Source organism: Podarcis pityusensis (genome assembly GCF_964106645.2).
Source record: "Podarcis pityusensis genome assembly, chromosome: 6".
NCBI classification, from domain to species: domain Eukaryota; kingdom Metazoa; phylum Chordata; class Lepidosauria; order Squamata; family Lacertidae; genus Podarcis; species Podarcis pityusensis.
In genome coordinates this window covers 21,417,651-21,439,273 of record NC_138030.1, presented here as the reverse complement: position 1 = coordinate 21,439,273, position 21,623 = coordinate 21,417,651, and the positions used below count along the sequence as shown (strand labels likewise).

The 21,623-nt window shown below is 41.1% G+C and overlaps 1 protein-coding gene across 4 annotated transcripts in view; it reads left to right on the top strand.

Annotated features, from left to right (window-relative positions):
* JPH2 (junctophilin 2) overlaps nt 1–18,267 on the top strand; it is a 68,103-nt gene extending 49,836 nt beyond the window's left edge. For 2 of the 4 annotated variants that reach the window (XM_081011138.1, XM_081011140.1), the window contains exons 3-6: nt 2,175–2,293; nt 12,708–13,608; nt 15,585–15,680; nt 16,471–18,267. In XM_081011138.1, the coding sequence (XP_080867264.1) occupies nt 2,175–2,293; nt 12,708–13,608; nt 15,585–15,663 (1,099 nt within the window). In that variant the 3' untranslated portion in view covers nt 15,664–15,680; nt 16,471–18,267. Of the gene's footprint in view, nt 1–2,174; nt 2,294–12,707; nt 13,609–15,582; nt 15,681–16,470 lie in introns of those variants that run through there. The other 2 variants (XM_081011139.1, XM_081011141.1) reach the window with 2 other exon arrangements.
* Nucleotides 18,268–21,623: the final 3,356 nt, after the last annotated feature.

Sequence of the window (21,623 nt, the reverse complement as noted above, 5' to 3'; positions counted from 1 at the left end):
GTGCTTTGTTTCTTGCTGCATCTTTGTTATTGTTTATATTGTGAAAACTAAAATAAAAAGTATCAGAAAGAAAATAAAGAAATACGTTTTATTAGTTTTCCTTGGCATACCTTGCATGGAGAAGAACTAGATATAGGTAGGGAGCTGTAGTTGAAACAAAATAAAAAATTCCTTGCACACGAAAGCTCATACCAATAACAAACTTAGTTGGTCTCTAAGGTGCTACTGGAAGGATTTTTTTATTTTATGGAGAAGAACTGTGCATGATCATCTCTGCTTCCTTGCTAAAAAGCCTTCTCAGACTATCACTTTACAGCACAACAGTCGCACAGTTGTTACTTGTATGCTGCACCCAAATGCCTCCTTTCAAGGTAGCACTTTTGTTGTGGAGCTACCATGTTTTCTGACAATTCTGACTGCCATATGTTATCATATGTGCTTCTTCCGCCAGCTGGTGTATTCTGAGAGCAGAGGAAATGTGCTAGATCTGGAAAGCTGCAACACTGCAATTACTGAGCAAAAAATCTGGTTGTGCAGAAAGGGTATCTTCAGTAGATGCCCATGACTGTTGCACAAACGTCACACTTTATCCACAGTAGCAGTAGCAGATAACATACATAACCAAAGTAACGGGGCAGCGGCAGGACTGAATTGAATTTTGTCATTGACAACAATTTTCTTGTTGGTTTTTTCAATGATGATTGCTTAATGTGAACAGAATAAATCTGTAATCTTCATAATAAAAAGAGTCTGGGAGTTTTGATTTAAAAGATAAAGGTAAAGGGACCCCTGACCATTAGGTCCAGTCGTGACCGACTCTGAGGTTGCGGCGCTCATCTTGCTTTATTGGCCGAGGGAGCCGGCGTACAGCTTCCGGGTCATGTGGCCAGCATGACTAAGCCGCTTCTGGCAAACCAGAGCAGCACATGGAAACGCCATTTACCTTCCCGCCAGAGCGGTACCTATTTATCTATTTGCATGGCGTGCTTTCGAACTGCTAGGTTGGCAGGAGCAGGGACTGAGCAACAGGAGCTCACCTCGTAACGGGGATTCGAACCGCTGACCTTCTGATCGGCAAGTCCTAGACTCTGTGGTTTAATCCACAGCGCCACCTGCATCCCTAAACTTTTTGATTTAAAAGAGGATTAGGCAAATTCGTGGATAAGACTAGCTATCAGTGACTACTAGGCATTATGGCTATGTTTTGCCTCCACAGCTTCTGAATACTGGAAACTGCAGAAGGGGAGAGTGGTGTTGGGTTCAGGTCTTGCTTGCATGCTTCCCACAGGCATCTAGTTAGCCACTGTGAGAACAGGATGTTGCACTACATGGGTCTGACCTAGCTGGGCTCTTCTTATGTTCTTTTGACTTTGTTGGTTTTTCAAGCAACCTGCTACTGCAAGCAGGCTATATATAGGTGTCATAAATCTTTTAGGCATCAAATTTTCAAAATAAGACAAATAAGAAATTGTAGGAACTTGGAGCTTATTTTTGCTTTATGGACAATAAGCAAGGTAACTATATTAGTGGAAATTGAGAGTATAACAGTATATAACTTACCAGGAAATCTGTGCTTTTGAGATATGTAAAAGTTTTTGTTTTCCCACAAGGTAGGTCAATGATTGCACATTTATTGACTGCTGCCCATGTGGTCATTATTCACTGTTGGAGAAAAGTAAATGCTCCAACATTGCAGGACTGGATAATGAAGATATGGGAAGTCAAGCTGCCCAATATAGTAGAGTACAGGAAGGGAGACAAATTATTAACTAGCTTATGGAGAAGTGGAGTTTATTTTATGATGTACTGGTGTAATAAAACAGAAGAAAATGTTGAACTCTATACTTTGCTAAGAACACTGCAACATAAATATAAATACAAAAGCTGGATCTACTAATCAACAAGCTAGTAAAATGTATATCATGATAATATGTATTTTTCATTCCTCCTTAATCCTTTTATTTTATGTTTAAAACAATTAATTACAAAGCAAGGTCATCTATATTAAGGAACTGAGCATCATGCAAGGCTGTCATTATGAAACCATTTATTGAAGAAGAGTCCTATTCGCATCAGAAGAGCCACCTTGGAATAAATGGCTGAGGAACTCAGCCTAAGACAGCCTTGGCAACAAATGGAAATACTAATTGCCATGATGGATGTTCTCTCCACAGGACTGCCCATGCCAAAGCCAAGTCAGAAGGGGCTGAGCAAGCAGCAGTGGCAGCTAACAATGAATCCACTTTAGCCAGGTCGATGGCCAGGGAACTATCTCCGGATTTCTATCAGCCAGGTAGGAAATGAAATTAGCCCAGCTTTGATTTGTTGACTTTCAGCAGTGGTGACATTACTATGGCACAGCCCATAAGCTGAAGTCCTATGAAGTGTTTGAGTGGAGGGCATTTAAAACGCAGCATGCATGAGTTGGAGAGGGGGTGCTGAACCAAGTGGCTTTGCTGTCAAATGACTTGAAACATTGCATAGGCATAGGCACTGAGTGAGGAAAACCATGCAATTGGCCCATGTCATATGTCATAATTATATACTTTTCATGATTTCACAGCCAAGAATAGTATTTAATCGGAGAACTACATACCGGCAACTCATATCTTACATGGTGGCTATGTTCCAGGGATAGAGTGTAAAGCCAAAATTGTGTACAGTGGTACCTTGGTTTGCTTCCATTTTGGATTACAACCATTTTGGATTACAACCATGTCAAACCCAGAAGTGCGTGCCCCTTTTTTTGGATTACAACCCAATTTTTTTTTTGAGGCCCCATTGGCGAAAGCACACCTTGGGTTACAACCTGTTTTGGTTTACAACCGGACCTCTGGAATGGATTATGGTTGTAAACCAAGGTACCACTGTACAGTCAAAACACATTGGGTTCAATAGTTGGTGGGATTGCCAAAATCTTTTTTCCCAGCCGTCCGCCCCCTTTTTTGTTTAATATTTTTTTACCAAGTACATAAAGCTGAATGTGTGCAAACTAAGCGCATGTAAGTTTCAACTTATATTTTCAGCAAATGAATTTAAGGTTAACCCCTTAGCACTTTAAGGTTAACCCCTAGTCCTGAATGTTACATTGGCATGTGTACACATGTATGTGTATACAGACACACATACAGATATATATAATTGCAATCTTTACTTGATTTAGCATGCAGTTCTATACATCTCTACTCAGAACTAAGTCCCACTGAGATCAGTGGGGCTTACTCTCAGATAAGTGTGTATAGGCCTTTCTCACAGGGAAGTGTGCACAGGATTGCAACCTAACAAGACCAGTTGATTAATCAGAGGGAAAATACTCATTAAAAATATGTATTCTGAGGTAATAGGAGGATTTCATAGAAATCAGTGGAGGCCATAAAAAGTAGCCTTAGTAGTATAATAATATACCAAAGCCCACTGATTTGTATTTGTATCAGTGTGGTGGTATTTGTGTGATTTATTTAGACGAAGATGTCACAAACAGAGAGTCAAGAGACTACGAATGGTCAGTCTGCTGCTGAGTGCTATTTTGAGGAGCTTGAGCAACTGGTGAAATAGCTTCCAAATAGCCTTCTTGCAGCCAGAAATAAATGGCCCTGAATGGGTCTTTTTATGATTGACAGGAGCCTGCAGGCAGGGCAGGATGGCTAAAATAAATGTTTTACAGTTCTCCTCCTCTTGAGCTCCTTTGGTATAGAAATTGTATTAGCATCCAATTTATACCATTGCTTTGTCAGAATGATTGAACAGATTTCCAGCTCAATCCTATGTATAATTTCTCAGGTCTGAGTTCCACTGAATTCAGTTGTGTAGGAATCCAGCCTTAAAGATGATTCTCACATTTCTGAAATAGCAACTATATGCTAATACCCTTCGTATTTTCTGTAACCCTTTGTTTTAACCACATGAATGCTGTATTTGTACATGCTATGGTGAGGCACAGGTGCCCATGGTTTGCATTAGTGGAGAACATACGAGCCTCCAGATATTCTTAGACTCCAGCTCCCATCAGCCCCAGTCAGTGTGGGTAATGATCTGGGGTGATGGGATTTATAGTCCAACAGCATCTGGAAGGCCACAGGTTCCCCATTTCTCCGTTAGTGTATAGTGCTGTATACCTTAAGTCTGTTAACTGGATTAAAAAAAACAAAAAACCAACTCAGTGAGATTTGGTCTGCTTTTGTCCCTTTATCAAAGGTTTAAGACCATAAGCACACAAGAAGACCTTTGATGGATTAGTCCAGAGGTCCATTATCTTAGTATCCTGCTCCCCAAGTAGATAGATCCTCCTAGGAAGCTCACAAGCAGGGGATGAAGACAAAAAATATCCCTCATTCTTTGCCCTAATGCAAAGTGTACTTCCTCTATAGTGGTTCCATTGAACTGTCATGGCTAATAGCAATTGATAGACCTTTCTGCCATGAATTTGTCCAATTCCCTTTTAAACCCTAGTGCTGTATCCAGTTCTCGCGCGACCTATTTCTGTGCACACAATGGAACTTCCTTTTTTTTCTCCTGTTCCCTCCAGCCCATTATGCACCCTGAAAATGTTTTCTGGGTGGCTTTGAAAATAAAAAATTAATATTTCAAATTGATCTGTTGGAAAGCAGAGGCAAATTATTATCTAAGATGTACAATTTGTTGTTAGAATGATATACTAAAGATGAGGAAGTCAAAGAAGTGATGATAAAATGGGCAATAGATTTTGGGCATAATATTGAGTTTGATTCTTGGACAAAACTATGGAATGAAAATTTGAAATTTACGGCTTGTATGGCATTAAAAGAAAATGTAATGAAGATGATGTATAGATGGTATTTGACACCAGTAAAGTTAGTGGAAATGTATAGGATGAGAGATAAAACATGCTGGAAATGTAAAGAATCAGATGGAGATTTTTACCATATGTGGTGGACGTGTGACAAAGTAAAAACATTCTGGGAATTGATCTACAATGAATTAAAAAAAGATGTTTAGATATACCTTTCCCAAAAAATCTGAAGCATTCTTGGTAGGTTTGATGGGAGAGGAAATTGTGAAGTTAGACCAAAGGCTATTTATGTACACCACGGTAGCAGCGAGAACATTTAATGGAAGTTACAGGAGTTACCAATAATTGCAGACTGGCAGGCGAAGATGATGGACTTTGCACACTTGGCCACTGATTTGCAGGATTCAGGACCAGGACGATCAAAAATTTCAAAGGGATTGGAATAAGTTTATTGGATATTTGAATAATAATTGCAAAAACTTGAAGACACTAGCAGGATTGAAATAAATCCTACAATGTGAACAATAGAAGTTAAGGAGCTAAAGTGTGAAAAAGGCGGAAAACCTGCTGAAGGGAGGGAGAGAAGTCACACACTCGGCAGAGCAGAAAGTTTTTATGTTTGTTATTGTATTGTCAAAAATATTAAGGAGAAAAATAATAAAAAATTATTTTTTAAAAAAAGAAAAGAAAATATTTTCTGCAGGGTTGAAGGACCCTCCAGAACAGATTCTGGTCGTGTGCAAAAGGAGGAGAGGAAATGTCTAGACCAGCCCCATAAACTAAACTTGACAGCAGTAGATCTGTCTAAATGTGGGTCTGCTCCAACCCTGTATAAAGCAGAAGCTGTGTGGGTGTCTGTTTGAAGAGGAAGAGGGGCAAGGAAGTGAGAGGTGCTGAGTTATTCTACCTGCAGTCTGACCCCACAGGTACATCTGAGTTCTCTTCTGTTACAGGAGCCCAGCTGAAAGTTGTGGAACTAGAGGAGAGGTGTCAGGGAGATAGTTATATTTTGATCTTAAAACAGTATTCCTTCACCCCACATCTAGGGTAGAAATGCCTCATCCCATTTCTGGCATCCCAAGCGTAAGTTTTCTATAAATATTAATTTTGATTTTTTTAAAAAGGAAGATTGACGTGGGAACAGGACAAAACTGATTTATGAATGAGCACATACAAAAGTGATATAGACTGGATGCAGACTGATATGCCAATCCCTACCTGTGGACAGACAGCAGCAAAGCACAGGGCAAGTTTTACTAATAGATTTTGCTTGCACCAGTTGGCCCTCAGTGGCCTCTCCTCACATAGCACAGGCTGTGCCAGATATATCTGTCTGCCAGAAAATATTCCTTTCAGCTTCAGCAGAATCCTTCAGGATTACAAGCAGTGGGTAGGTGTCACATGGCCTAGATTCACAGCCACTAATGTACTTGATGGACACTGCTCTTTTTTATTCCTGGGACATCTGGGGGACAGTCTGGGTTTTCTCATATTCATTCACCAGTTAAAATTATCCTTGCTGATCAGTCAGTGAAAGCAGCTTGCCGTAGTCCTTATTGGAAATGCAAACCAATCTCACACAGGCATAGGAGATGTACCTTTATCTAATCCCTGACCGAACACGTCGGGCAGGATTTGCTCCCTTGAATTTCAGATATTTGAACTCATTACTGGAACAAGATTCCCAGACGCTGTTTCAAAATTGACTTATGGAGGCGGAAAGTCATTCTGTTTCCTGCTGCCATCATAAAAAGCAAATGCAAATATGACATGAGTTTGGTCGGAATTCTCATTAATCATTCAGCTGAAATCATTACAGGAGATTAAATGTATGTGTTCAGCTATGTTTTAAATAGCAAGGTTCCCCCACCCTGCTTTCTTGCTCTACAGTAGAATCGCGCGGATTTGTAAACAGTTTGGATAATTGGTGAAATAGGTCCATTTTCTTGACCACCTCATTATAAAATGGTACTTGGGTTTGGCCCACATGTAACGCTAAGCCAATCTACGACTTACTGTGAACGAGAAAGTGTGCTGATGCACAGGGAGGAAATTGCAGCTACTGTACTGGGAGCTGAGCCCATGGTTTGGCTTAGAGTTACATTTCTAAGCTCATGGTTTCTCTTGCTCCTGACAAGCCATGAGCTGCAGCCAAAGTTTGTTCTTTGCTTACTGCTCATGGTTTGTTTGGATGATTTATCTGCATTATATTGTATATAATCTATAGGGATACATGTAGCCTTCCTGAGAAGTAATAGCCACACACATCAGTCCTCAGGCAATTCCAGACATAAATTGACCATTATCCTGCACTTTCTAGCGCAATCGCCCTGTCACTTTTCTAACCTTAGAAAGTCTGATAAGTAAAATAGCAGAAAATTGCACTGAAAACTGTAGATGACAACCACTAGCTGGCAATGTTGTATAACCTCCACACAAGCATGTCAGGTTTAGTGTTCACAATGACATCATAGAACCTTTTGGCAAACTTTGGGCAAACATTTCCCCTCCCCCCAAATCTTTTTTATGGCCATACACAGCATAAGGAAGGAGGGGTACAATCATTTAAAATCTAGGGAAGAAAAAAACCCCCACCTTTTTATATAAAAAACAAACTAAAAGGAGTAAAAACAGACTATATACATAAAAGTCTATAAGAATCCAAAAAAAGCTAAGAAAGTCCAAAAGAAGTATTAGGAACATTAGTCAAGAATGAAACAGCGTAAAAGGTTAGTACAGTTGTACCTTTACTTATGTTCACCTCTGTTTATGTATCCTTTGGGATACATGCACGGCAAACCCAGAAGTATTTTTCCAGGTTTCGCCGCATGTGCAGAAACTGCACCTCTGGATACGCACACCTCGGGATCTGACTGGAGCTCCAGAATGGATCCTGTGCGCAACCGGAGCTACCACAGTATATATAAGACTATAGCAATCGGCCTACAGAGCACTCTAATATAAGTGCTCATTATATTTAGTTTGTTGCACAGGTCATAATCTGTCAAATTTTGAGAATGCTGCTGTGCAGAATCAGGCAATGTTGCATGTTGTAGCAGGATTGATATCTAAAAGCAGCAGGGGGGTATAGAATTATCCTGTGCGCCCTGGGTACCATGCAGTGATGGTAAGATGAGGCTAGTATGAATCTCTCTATAGTAAAGACACTGGAGAAGCACATGCTCTGTTCTTTCTGTTTGTCCAGAGTCACAGGAGTATTGCCTCTCCAGATAAGCAATCGGCCTTCAAGGACAGCCAAGGGGAGGGCATGACATCAAGCCAAGGTAAAGGCCCTCTGGTGCTTAGGGACTTCAAGTTTAGCTAGATATGTCATAGGGGAGGCAGAGTACCTGGAAGATTCATTGGCAATAAAAGTTGGGGTCCTGGCTAGATCCAACTAGAGCTCAGTATCTGTAACACATCGTTTTATGAGAGCTTTGGGTTGTTCGTATCCCATTCTGAGTAGAAAACTTGGACAGAAGCCCAAGGTTGAGATTTTAGTTACCACAGTCTGTTTCCATGTGTATTGAAAATCATCGTTCATAGTTAGTGGGGCAAGACCAAGGGGAAATAAAGATCGTCTGAGCCAGTAGTTGAGTATGGTCACCCACACTCTAGCCTCCACTTTTATGAAACCTGTCTCTAGTCTCAGGGTGGCATTAGAGACACATTTTGGGACTTGAAGAGCTGATCTTAGGAATTTGGATTGTACAAGTTCTAGGGGGCCAAAATTAGAGAAGGGGCCCACCTGGGCACCATAGAGAAGTTGTGCTATTGGTTTGGCTTCAAATAATAATAATAATAATAATTTATTATTTATACCCCACCCATTTGAGTGCTGCAGGTATATAGTGGCCACCTCTTGTTTTCAGCAACATGTTTCCCATGGGCTTTCCTACTGCTGGTAGAGTGAAAAACTACCCCCAGGTATTTGAAACAAGAGACCTGCTCAACCTTGTGGCCATCTATGCTCCAAGAGCGGCTCTTAGGCCTTTGTGCAAACATATCAACATGAATCCTCAGCCAACAACTGGTCTGGAAGTTGCCTTGGTCACTGTTCTTCCTGTAAAAAAACCGTGAATGGTGTGGCACATGATCTTCCGTGCTGGAGAGGCGGGGTGCACAGCTTCCAGTCAAATAATTGATAAGTGTTCCCACCAGAGTACTATATCAAATACAATTACGATTCAATCTTATATATGTTTGCTAGAAAGTAAGTTCTGCTGCATTACCTGGGGGTAACTCCATGCAGGAAGTTACCCCCAATGTTAAACCCACTAACTAGAGAGGCAGGAAACCCTCTGAACACAGCTGGCTTACTTCTGAGTTAATATGCACAGAAACTACCAGTGTTTAATCTATGCAAGTCAAATGTCAGTCCCTTGTGTTCAATGGCACTGTTTCTCTCGCAGATATGTACATATAGCTGTCCTTTTTTATTGATTTTTTTTCAGTGAACAAATAAAGAGAAAGAATGGGGGGGGGTGGAAGAAAGCGAAAAGTGCTTTGAGACTGTAATGCAATATGATATATAGATAAATAAGTACCACTATTATTCCAGTGAGTATACAAGTCATTACAATTTCTCTAAATGTATTCCAAGTATCATTATATTTGTCCATGCACAGTCTGTGTCTAAAAGCAATCCGTTCATACATTGCATGAGTATAGCTATCTTCTTAACAAACTAGCAAAATAAGATAGGGGAAGACATTTTCAAGATGGGTCAAGAAGAACTTGCCATATGGACTGAGGTTTTGCAGGTAACTAGTGATGAATTCTTCCTGACTGATTTTGAAACTTTTCCCTGTGTTAATTTCACTACTGCAATGGAAGTGAAATTCTAGAGGGAGAAGTATTCCTCCTGCTAATTATGCTTCCCCATATTCATTCATGTAGCAGTCAGCATAAATTTATGTAGCCCTTCAACTAATTTCATGCAGGTGGCAAGGACAGAAAAACGAGGATAGGGGGAGCATAAAGAGAGAGATAAAAAGGGCAGCCCAGCCCATTTTTGCTTTGGTTATTCCCCTTACTGGAATGTGGCCTTCAAAAGAAAAAGAAAAAAAGGTTCCCCACTTCTGGGTTACAGAATACCGTATTTTTTGCTCCATAAGACGCACTTTTTCCCTCTTAAAATCTAAGGGGAAATGTCTGTGCGTCTTATGGAGCGAATGTGTGGTCCCTGGGGCTGGGGGGGGGGACCCAGGCTTCCCCCGCCAGCCTCACAAGCTCGAGGATCAGCGGGAAGGCTGCGCGCAGGGGGCTGGCAGGGGAAAGCCGGGCTTCCAAGGTAGCCGCCTGAAGCCTTCAGAGCGCAGCGGGAGCTCCCGCTGCACTCCAGAGGCTTCGGGTTGCCTTCACTGAAGGCAACTGAACGGCACCCTGAACGCACTGAACACACCTTATTTTAGAGGGGGAGAACAAGAAGAAGGGGCTCCATTTCTCCTGCCGCTTCACTGAAGGGGCGCTGCGCAGAGAGGGGGAGATTTTTTTTTCTCTTGTTCTCCCCCTCTAAAACAAGGTGAGTCCTATGGTCGGGTGCCTCCTATAGAGCGAAAAATACGGTACTTATTTTTTTTATGCATAATTTACATTGCCTGGATGCAGAATTCCGTTCCATTCTGTTCCATTCTATATTATATGAGGTACTCCTCAGTCCTGGACATAGCTGGAAACTATATGAAGTGCAAAGATTATATTCCACTACAACCCCAAAGACTTCAGCTTTTGCACAACATACTGAAATGTGCCTTTGACCCTCTCTGAGGTGATGTGCCATGTGTAAATGCTGTCAACACAGGACAGATTGTGCAAAAGAAATCAAATTAGCACTTCAGCCATTGCATATTTTACATTGGCATTGTCGACTGATTTAAGTGTTGTGTGTGACAGTGCTCTGACCTTAATGTAGACTAGGAGCTTCCTGGCTCAGTTTTGCCCACAAATATTTGGGACCTAATTAAGGCCGGTTGCTCTGTTTCGGTTCATAAGCACGTTCGTGTGAGAGACGGGGGCGTGGGGGGAGATTTGCTGTTTAGTTTCTGCACTGAGCTAAGGCTTACCAATATGTAAACAATAATGCAGCCGATGGCAGTGCTGCTAGGAGACGATGACACAACCCAGTCAGATGAGGACAGAATGAAATGTGAATCCAGAAGTCACCTTGTTTAATGGAGGCGGGTCAACTGCTCAAGTGTGTTCAGTAGGATCTTAGTGTCACGGGTGGGTGACCTTATTAGTGAGCAATGCACACATCTGACAGCTCTCTTCACACCAAAGAGAAACCGCTGCACTTCTCTCAACCAGCCCTTTTCAGTGAAATATATCATTGTATAGGTAGATGTACAAAGATTTGGCCAATCAAAATGTTTTATGGGCTTCAGGACCGTTGCTTTTCCTCAGTATGCTGTTGGGAGTAGAGGCAAAGGGATCTGTCAGTGTTGGTTCTCACAGTTGTTCATTTTTCCAGCTGCAATTTTATGCAGCAACTTTTTTTAAAAAATGGTCCTAAAAGTTCTCAAGTATTTAAGTGCAAACTTTTCCCAATAAACATATGTTTGTATGCATGTTTTGACTAATGGACACATTTCAGCAAGCAGTTTCTTATAATACAATGCATTTGTGTATGTTAACCTTTATTAATACATGCATTTATATGCATACTTTACCCTAGTATATGCAATTTTTGTACATATTACTTGCATTGAAAAATTCAGATAAATTTTAATTTAGAAGGATGTCTGTTTCTGTTCTCATATTGTTTTGGAAAATGTGTACATGCTGCAGAATTGTGTACAAAGATGTGTTTATTAGGAGAAATTTGCTGATGAATTTTCATGAAGACTCAATAAAATAAACGTGCAAACTAATGTGGAACTGTGGAGAACTGAAGATCAGAAAAGTTGAGAAACTGGGAAAAATAGAAATTGACAGATTCACCCATTCCTGTCTCTGTGACAGTTTCCCAGTCCAGTAGCAGACTATGAAAGGGGGGGGCTACTTAAATCAGAGAACTGTTATGAGAGGAAGGGTTAACTCACACCCTTCTCCACCATGGCTGTGGGGAAACTGGCAGCCTTCCCTCAGCTACATTTCATTAACAAAAATATAACATTGGGAGATCGAAATCACAGATCTCCCATCAGTAATTAATAGTTTGGCCTCAAACCAAATAATAATTAAAGTTTTAGAGAGACCATTGTTCATCTTTGAAGAAAAAGAAAGCAACTTGAAATCAAGGCATCAAATCAAATGATAAATCCATATTAATCACAATGCACTTACATTCTGAAAATGGGTTGATCTGCTTTTATTACCAGATGGATAACAGTCAGAAGGTATATACTAAGGCATACAAAGTGCTCTTAGGATCACTTGTGATAGCTCCACTAGTTCTGAGTTAGGATTGAATTTATATCTTTTATGTGCAAGTTCCAAAATCTATGCCCAAGATTGCCTTGGTGTTCGTAATGTGATCTTAAATTGTAGGTTGCTAATACTTTTTTCTGGAGTTGCCCCTTCAGTCAATGTCATTGCCAAATTGTTGCATTCTAGTGCTTTCTGTGTTGTTTTCCATTGTTTATTAGACCTAGTTTCTGATAAAATGTGAATGTAGCACCTGCCTGCCCAGCAACAAAGCATTACTAAGGCTTTTAAGTACTACTTCACTTTTAATTAAAAGCTTCCTGCTTGCAAGGTCTGCCTCCTTTCTCCCCCCTATTCAGCACAGCTATGGGGTTACTGATGAATTGGCCCTTTCTTTTTCCTTAACTGATTATCTTCTCTTTCCTCTATGAGGTGATGAGACTGTGATGAAGCAACCTTGGTCCTTCCCCGGTGGTTTTGTTTCTGCCTTATGCTTCCTAATTCCACTGGAATTTCATGCTGGTTGACTGTCTCTTGGCGATGTTTAAAAATCTCTTTTTGCCTTTTCTAGGTCCTGAATACTTGAAGAGGCGACTGCTCCAGGAGCTCATGGAGAATGAAGAGAATATAGAGAATACTGAAGAGCCACCACCTGTGGAACAGCCACCTCCACCACCACCTCCAGAGAGCCCTCAGGTTGAGGAGCAAGATTCCACCAAGCCCAAAGAAAGTCCCGCTCGAACACCTTCACCAGCTGGAACACCACCTGAGGTCAAACGAGCGAAGCAAGGTTCTCAGAAAAGCCCTGGGAGCTGGAATGGAGATCACGGCAAGGATGGCAGCGGCACGGGAAGTAGGCCCAACACACCTTCTAAAGCTTTGCTAGCACCTGCAGAGAAGGCAGCAGGTGGTAGTAGGCCTGCTTCCCGGAGCCCCAGCCACCCTAGCCATGTGAGGGTTGCTGCTGACCAGATGGAGATCAAACCCCTTCAGAGGATACATCAGGAAGGCGACGTTGCATTATTTCAGGGCTATCACAGCTATGCTGTGAGGACCTCCCCAGTTACTCCCCCAGTGGACTTTGAGGAAGAATCATTCCCTGACTCCAAGTTGCCTGCCAAGCCAAGTTCCCCAGAGCCCAAAGCTGATGTGAAGGCCATTGAGCACAAACCGGAGCCGCAAAAGAGGGGAGGTACACCTGTCTCTCAGCATGAAGCAGCTCATGAAGAAAAAAAAGCACTCAGAGCAGAACCTAAGCAGGATCTCAAGCAACACCCGCCACCAGAACCCAAAGCAGAAGAGAAAGCCGAAGCTGCAGCTGAAGGCAAGCCTGAACGGAAAACTGAAACGAAGGTGGTCGCCAAAACTGACCCCAAGGCTGTGGTGAAGAAAGTTGCTTCACCAGAGGCAGCAACGAAAGAGGTGGAAGAGCATGAAGAGGTGCTGCTACATGGTCTTTATAAAGGAGAGGGGAGTGTTTTTTTTTTCCATTGGGGGCTGGATAGGGGAGGGAAAGAAGCAAATAATAATCTGAATCTCCTTTTCAATTTCTTGTTTGCTTCCCTGCTGTCATTTGTGCCACATTGCTTTCATGTACAAAAACCGAGGTGGGTACATAAGTGCACGACATGCGTGCACCTGATTTGGACTGCTGTCTAGATGTGAAAACTTATTTTCAAAACTGCAGTACTGTGTGAATTGTTATGTGTTCCATTCCATCAGATGGGGCTGTAAGGTACTGTGAATTGACATTTTAAAGTCAGGTCAATAAATACTACCAGATACAGTTAGGATTTACTCAGGTGTAACAGTTTGGGGTGTTTTTTGTGTGTGTATATCACCTATCCCTTTTCCACCTCCTGCCAAACAATAAAAATAAAAAATAGCTAGAGCAATCTTCTAGCTGTAAAGTTTGCTCTGTGGTTCAGAAGATTTCTCTCTCTCTCTCTACATACACACACACACACACACACACAGAGAGAGAGAGAGAGAGAGAGAGAATCACACAATATATTATGTGCTATCTATATTTCCAGTATCACAGCCATGTTAAAATACATGTTGTGGTTTGCTGAAAATGTTAACTTTGTTGACTTACTGCTAGGGTGAGTGTTCCTAATTGTAGAACAGGATTGGCATCAATGGCAGCTGGTGCTCATTGGGGCTGGTAGTACAGAGGGTAGCTGATGATTGGTGAACTCAGGGGTAGCATAGGCAGAGTGAATGGTAGGCAGAGCGCTTCAAGGCAGCAAACCTATTCACCCCCACAGAAGAGTAAGTGAGCATCTTGGAACTTGCTTCTGAATAAAAAATGCATATGATTCTATTCACAATCACACCTCATCAGTGTAATTAATCATTTCATATAGTGATAATACATCATTCTGATAGAGAAGCCAGCAAATATTACCTTCAAGAACAGAGCTATTAATCCCAAACAGCCCAATCCAATGCATGGTTACTTGGAAGTAAGCCCTGCTGGGTGCTCCCAATAAAGCTATATTGCAAACTTCCCAGCCTGGTGCCCTCCAGATGTTACAGTTCCAACCATCCCTAACTATTGGGCTTGCTGGCTGGGGCTGTTTAGAGTCCAACAATATCTGGAAGGCATCAGGTTGAGAGCAGCTGGTGTATTGGAGTGCCGGGTTAGAATTCCCCACTTTTTCTTTTAGCCGTGCTTCTGTGTCTGACATGCAGAAATTGAACAGGTATGGCTATATCCATGGTGGGAAAAACATCTTCCAGCCTGAGTTTCTGCCTGTATACTTAGAAGTGATTTCCCCCGAAGTTCATATGAGTGCAGCATTCACCTGCTTTTTTAAAAAACAGGCTAATGCTGAATTCACCGGAGCAGAGCCAGCACAAAAGGGGTTAACATTCCTGCTGTCACTCTACAGTCTAGAAAAATGACTCAGGTGGTATATTTGCAGAAGACAAATTTGGTTACCATCTTTTCCGTGCACAGGGCTCCAGTGCCTTTAACAGCTGCAGGAAAGGCAGGTATGCAACATGTGTAGCTTCTCCCAAAATGAAGATTTAGCACAGCTTGCTCCAGGCATCAAAATGAACATTACCCCAAATATGATGGCATGAAACTGACCTGCACAAATGTTTAGGTGCGGTGATGATGGAATGAAAGCAAATAACCCTAACCCTATTGATTTCATTAGTACTTACTGCAGGACAAGGGTGGCTAACCTGTGAAGCTCCCATCAGCTTCAGCCAGCATGGTCAGTGGACAAGAATTATGGGAGTTGTAGTCCAACCACGTCTGGCGAGACACAGGTTCCCACCACTGCTCTACGAATTGCTTCTGACAGTGGTGGCTGTAATGCATAAAAGCCCTTGACAGAACTATTTTTGCTTTCACAAGTGAGGAAGTTTTCATCTGTGTCTTCTAAATCACGGTAGATAACATTATACTCTTGTTGTTGTTTTTTCCTTAGGGACCTAACACAATCATCATTTGCATGGTCATCCTATTGAACGTTGGCCTCTCCATCTTATTTGTCCATTTTCTGACATGATGAGATGCTAAGACAAGGTAAGGGGGACAAATGAAATGGCTCAGAGTGCCCTATTGTTTTGACATTTTGGAAAATGAAAACTTTGCTTTGGAACCTTTTTGTAAAAGGACAACCGGGTTATCTGGCTACACATCAGTGCACAACTATTGTTTCCTGTTTTGTGAAGAAGAAGAGAGCATCCAGTTCTGTGCATGTTTATTTAGAAGCAGTTCAGTGAGGGGTTGGTCCCAAGAAAATTTGCATACAGGGTCACAACAGGATATCTATCTACCCTCTCTCCATGTCCCCCCCCTCCCTGTCACACAAACAAACACACACACACACACGCACACGTCTCAGATCTTGAATAAAAAAATAACAAGAAGCTGCAAAAGCTTCCTTACAGAACCACATTCATATACACAAACTCTTGTAAATACATGAGACCCAAACCATCTCGGACTTTAAATAGTAGCATTAGGACCGTGAATTGGGCCAGGTAGCTTACAGGCAGTCAGTGAAGCACTTTCAGGATTGCTGTTCCATGATCCCATTTTGTTGTTCTGCTCAATAGCCAGTGGCTGCATTCTAGCTGTAGCTTCATTTTCAAGTGCAACCCTACATAAAATGAATTGCAATACTTCAGCCATGACTTTTTGCTGGGTGAAGGCCTCTAATTCCTTGTTAAATAATTCCTTTATCCTGACACCTCTTGTTGAAAGCTTTTTGGAGTGTGACCATCTTAAACATTAACTTAAACCAATAATTATATTTTCTGTTACCATTGCTACTCCCTGTTTTCTTTCTCGCTGATTTCTATTCTTACAGAAGTTTCTGCTGACATCTATGCCTTGCCAGAGGTATAACACCATCCATTCAGAACCATCTAAAGAGGGAGGAGCTTAGAACCCAGTGTTGGCATTGTGGTCATGAACTTCCATAGAAGGCTTCTGAAGAGCTTGTTAGGCTAGGCCCCCAACTATAGACGATCTCTTCTGCCCAGCAGGAGGAAACCTTGACTGTTGCATCCCCCTCCTCATTCTTCCTTTTGTTGTGAATGAGAATTGCCTTAAAGTTTCACAACTGTGCTGATACTGTTGTACTGCAGTTTGAAGAAACAAGGATTCATCTGTAATTGTGGAAACACAAACAAGGCATCCTCTCCTTCAAATTCCACCATGAAAATTCCAGGCTTCATTGGAAGACTCGTCGTTATAAATCTCCTGAAGAACACCATGTTTCTAAGCTATGTAGCAGCCAGGAATAATTGTTATAGCTGTTGATTTAACTTCTCCCACCCAAACCAAGATTGTTATGAATCCAGCGTTAGGAAAGGTTAGGCTATGCTCCCCGCTGCTGCATAACTCTGAAAAAAGTCTGTGTAGAAGTCCAGATTTTAGAGCAGGCAAAAGCCATTTCCTTGAGTAGTGGATCCACATTAGGATCCAAGTGAATCCACAGTGGAAAAAATGAAAACACCCATGGATTTCAGTGTAAGGATGCTTCAATGTAGTCTTATAAGCAGTCCCTAGAAGTGAATCCTCTGCAGTTCTGCCAAGTAGGAATTAGATAGAGTGAATCTTTTTTAGAGTTTAAGAAACCTCACTAAGGGCTACATTTTGAATGTGGTTCGCAAAGTACTGGTACATGAAGTCAGTGCTCAGTTAAGCAGTGCCTTGTCGGCATACTCTTGTCATTGGAAGTTGCCTATTCCCCAGAAGTTAGACCAGCCATGAGATTCACTTTGTACATTATGTTTTTCTCTGGGTATTCAGATGCACATATGACCTGGCATATGCAGAACCCTAAAAAATGTTATGCATGAATAAGCCCTAAATGTGTTTGAATGTTTTTCCTCCCCTCCCAAAGCATAGACTTTGATTCAATTTCAAAAGCTTTTAAATGTGCCTTATTTAAAACTGACTGTGAACTTGTATGTTTGCTGACACTCCTTGGTGCAGCAGAAGCTGGTTAAAATGAGAAAGTGGAAAAAAGGAACTTGAAAATTGTTGGGTTTAAAAAGAAAGACTCCAGTTGCAAATGCCAAGCATTGAAAGCCTTATAAATATGGTGCCATAGACAGGCAGCAGGTAGACACCAGGGTAGTATTTTTTTCAGATCAGATTACTTAGAATTCATAAGTTGCTGAAAATGAAATTGGGAAGCAGGAGTGATGACATTTTGTGCCTTTCCCACTTGCTTTTTCTACTTTAATCAAATTATATTGTAAATTGGAGGAAGAGGGATACATTATCTCTGCCCAGCAGCCCATGTGTTGGAAGAGGCTTCAGCAAAATGCTTAGCCGTGTTTGAGGAACATCCGCAGAACATGGGGTGATAACAATTTAGCCAGCCTTGGGTTTTATGATTACTTTTTCTCTTCTAAAGGTGTTTGTAACAAATAGGCTGTTATTTGCTTTTGAAATGTGACAGCCTGTTTCCTGGCTCCTTAGCCGCCAGATGTCCAATTTCAGTAGGCAAACTGCTTTATAACTATGTATGTTATTTTCTTTGAGAGACCTCAGTGGCCTTTATTTATCATGAAGCACAAAATCTGGTCCTTTTGAAAAAGGCAGAGATTGTTGCCAACCCTACCCCCACCTCATAAACCCCGCTTCATACAAATATGATGTTCTGCTGTCTCATTCTTGTGCTTTGTTCCTTACAATGTGATGGGGAAAGTAGGTAGATTTGCTTTATGTGGCATTTATAAATATATGAACTGGGATCGAGAGGGCTTCTTTAGACGTGCCCAAAAGCTTGTGTGCATCCACTGTGGGGTTTGTTTGTTTTTTAATTCATTTGAACACCTGAAACTCCATGCCAAATCCCAAGCTGCATTTGAAACTCATCACTCTCATGTGCAGTTTGCCATTCAGCACGTCATGACTGCAGTTTAGTGTACAGAACTGTTTGGGTAGTTCTTTGGATCCTAACAATATGTGTTGTATGTAGATCCGGAGGGCTTGTGCAAACATGGTTATCCCTTGGTCCCTACAACCTGTAGTAACTGCTGTGTTTACATACAGGTAGCCACAGGACTACCTCCAAGAAGTAATGATAAGCAATTCAGTAGAGCACAAACGGGTTATGTTTGATAATGTAGCTCCCAAGCACTTTCATATTCCCTGCTGTATCTTTCTAGAGTCCCGAGACCCACAGCCTTCCGTGTTTTTAAAATGGCAATTTCCTAGCCCTCGTTGTTCCAAAGATGAGCTTGAGCGCGACAAACTTTTAAAATGCACAAACATCATGCCTCAAATCCAGAGCCCCGTGTGAGCTCAGGTACACAAATGATGGAGACTTTTCATTTGTTTCAATGGAAGGGACTCTGTGTACATGCATTCGTAAGCTGTCCTCTCTTTTAAAGTGAGTGGAAAGGTCTCGTTGGTAGGGGAGCTGCATGTGTGCAGCATAGTGCTGGCATCCTCAAAGAACCGATGGATCAGAACAAATGTATGCACAAGCCTGCTCGGTTTTTTGTTTCCCAGCGCGAGCAAGAACAGGTTTACCTCAAGTTTGCATGCCTTCAAAAGTAGGTGTCTGTTGTTTAATTTTTCAGGTCTTACAAAAACGGAAAATGTTGTCACCACCAACAACACACCTTAATCACAAGTTTTTTTAAAAAATAAAAAAGTGTATGGCAATTTGTATAATATCGTCCAGGAGTTTTCATCAGTTGTTCTGCTGGATTATGTGCAATAATAAAATGTTTTCTTTTGCTCACGTTACCCACTGTAAATTTTTAGATCGGTGGCTGTTAGAAACGGTACATCTCTGATATTATGCATTTTAAGTTACATGTTAACGAGTCTTGTTCCACAGAAACCGCAAGCCACAAATCTAGGTGCAGCCCCGTCAAAGTTAAGTCGTTTTCAGTACCGTAGCTTTCAATAGGACCGTTTGAATACAGAATAAAATCTCTCCCGTCGAAATCAATAAGATGGAATCATGTCCCAAGAGATATGGGGTTCAACTGATTTGTGTGTCAGGTTGTTATATAAATTGCAAATAATAACATACTAGTGAGAACTTAAGTCAGAATGTGTGAGATCTGTTTCATGGTGACAAAGTGCCTTGGCCCCAGCTGAGAAAGTGTAAATGTGAGGTAAAACAAATGTATGAGGAGAGGGTAAGAAAGGCACATTTATTTATTTAATTATTTTAAAAGGTCAGGTAAATAAGGGCATAGGAAGGTCACTGTGTGCTTGAAGCAAAATTATGTAAAAACGTAAAACTCGGGAACTATATTCTAGGGGTTGGAAGTCTGTAGGAAAGCTACTGTTCAGTGCTACCCTAGCAGGGGAGGGCAAGTTTAGCCTTCTTTAAAAGCACACCCACCCCACACGCTCTTTCCCCCTCAGTTATAAAGGTTAGGCTGTCGTTGCCGGAAAAAAGATTCAGCTAAAAGTTCCAGCTGCCAGTACAGATTAAAACCAGCTAAAATCTAGCCTAGTATGGAAGGTAGAGTGCAAAGTACCTGCAGGGTAACTGGAACGTTAAAAATTGTATTGTTGCCAGTACATAAAACAAAAATAAAGTAAGATCTAGTCAGTCCTTTTCAGTAATATTACTGATAGTGTGCGAACTGGACCACAAAGAAGGAAGGTTGGAAGGTCTATCCGCTAAGACAGGGTTTCGCAAACTTGGGTCTCTTCCAGCTGTTCTTTTTTTTTTTTTTTGAAAAATATTTATTGGGGTTTACAATAAAAGTGAACATAATGAACAGTGTAACAAAACTTAACCTAATTTCACATTTTTCTTTGGACTTCCTCACATCTCCTGCTCCCATTTTCATCATTATAACTTTTTACCAGCAATTTATTATCTTATTTGCATTCTTATATCTCATTTATGTCTTTATAATCTTATAATTCTCAATAAAGTTTATATTTTCTCAGTCTCACTTATTATCTTAAATCATCTAGGTTAGTGGTGCTCCATTATTTATGATCTAGCATCCTGCTTAACATTCACTCAAATTACAATGCTTTTGTAAATAATTCTTAAATTTCTTCCAATCCTCCTCCATCTTCTCTTCTCCCAGGTCACGAATTCTGCCGGTCATCTCAGCCAGTTCCATGTAGTCTATCAGTTGCATCTGCCATTCTTCCAGTGTGGGTAGATCTTGAGCTTTCCAGTGCTTTGCAAGTAGTATCCTTGCTGCTGTTGTTGCATACATAAAAAATGTCCGGTCCTTCTTTACCACCCCTTGGCCGACAGTACCCAAAAGAAAGGCCTCTGGTTTCTTAGTGAAGGTATATTTAAATACCTTTTTCAGTTCATTATAAATCATTTCCCAGAACGCCTTCACTTTAGGGCAAGTCCACCAGAGGTGGAAAAATGTTCCTTCACACTCTTTACATTTCCAACACTTATTATCAGACAGGTGGTAAATTTTTGCAAGTTTGACTGGGGTCATATACCATCTATATATCATTTTCATTACATTTTCTTTCAAAACATTGCATGCAGTAAATTTCAATCCAGTACTCCACAACCTTTCCCAGTCCTCGAACATAATATTATACCCAATGTCCTGTGCCCACCTTATCATAGCCGATTTAACCATTTCATCTTGTGTGTTCCATTTTAACAGCAAGTTATACATCCTTGAAAGTACCTTAGTCTTTGGTTCTAACAATTCTGTTTCTAGTTTCGATTTCTCCACCTGGAACCCTAATTTCTTGTCATTTTTAAAAACTTCTTTAATCTGAGCGTAATGTAACCAGTCTCGCACTTTATCCTTCATTTTCTCCAAACTCTGCAATTTCCAATTGTCTCCATCTTTTTCTAATATTTCCCAATATTTAGGCCATTTAGCCTCCATATTGGGTCTTTTTCGGGCCTTAGCTTCCAAAGGTGAAAGCCACCTTGGAGTTTTATTTTCCAGCAAGTCTTTATATTTTGTCCAGACATTAAACAGTGATTTTCTGACAATATGGTTCTTAAAGGCCTTATTTGCTTTAACCTTGTCATAC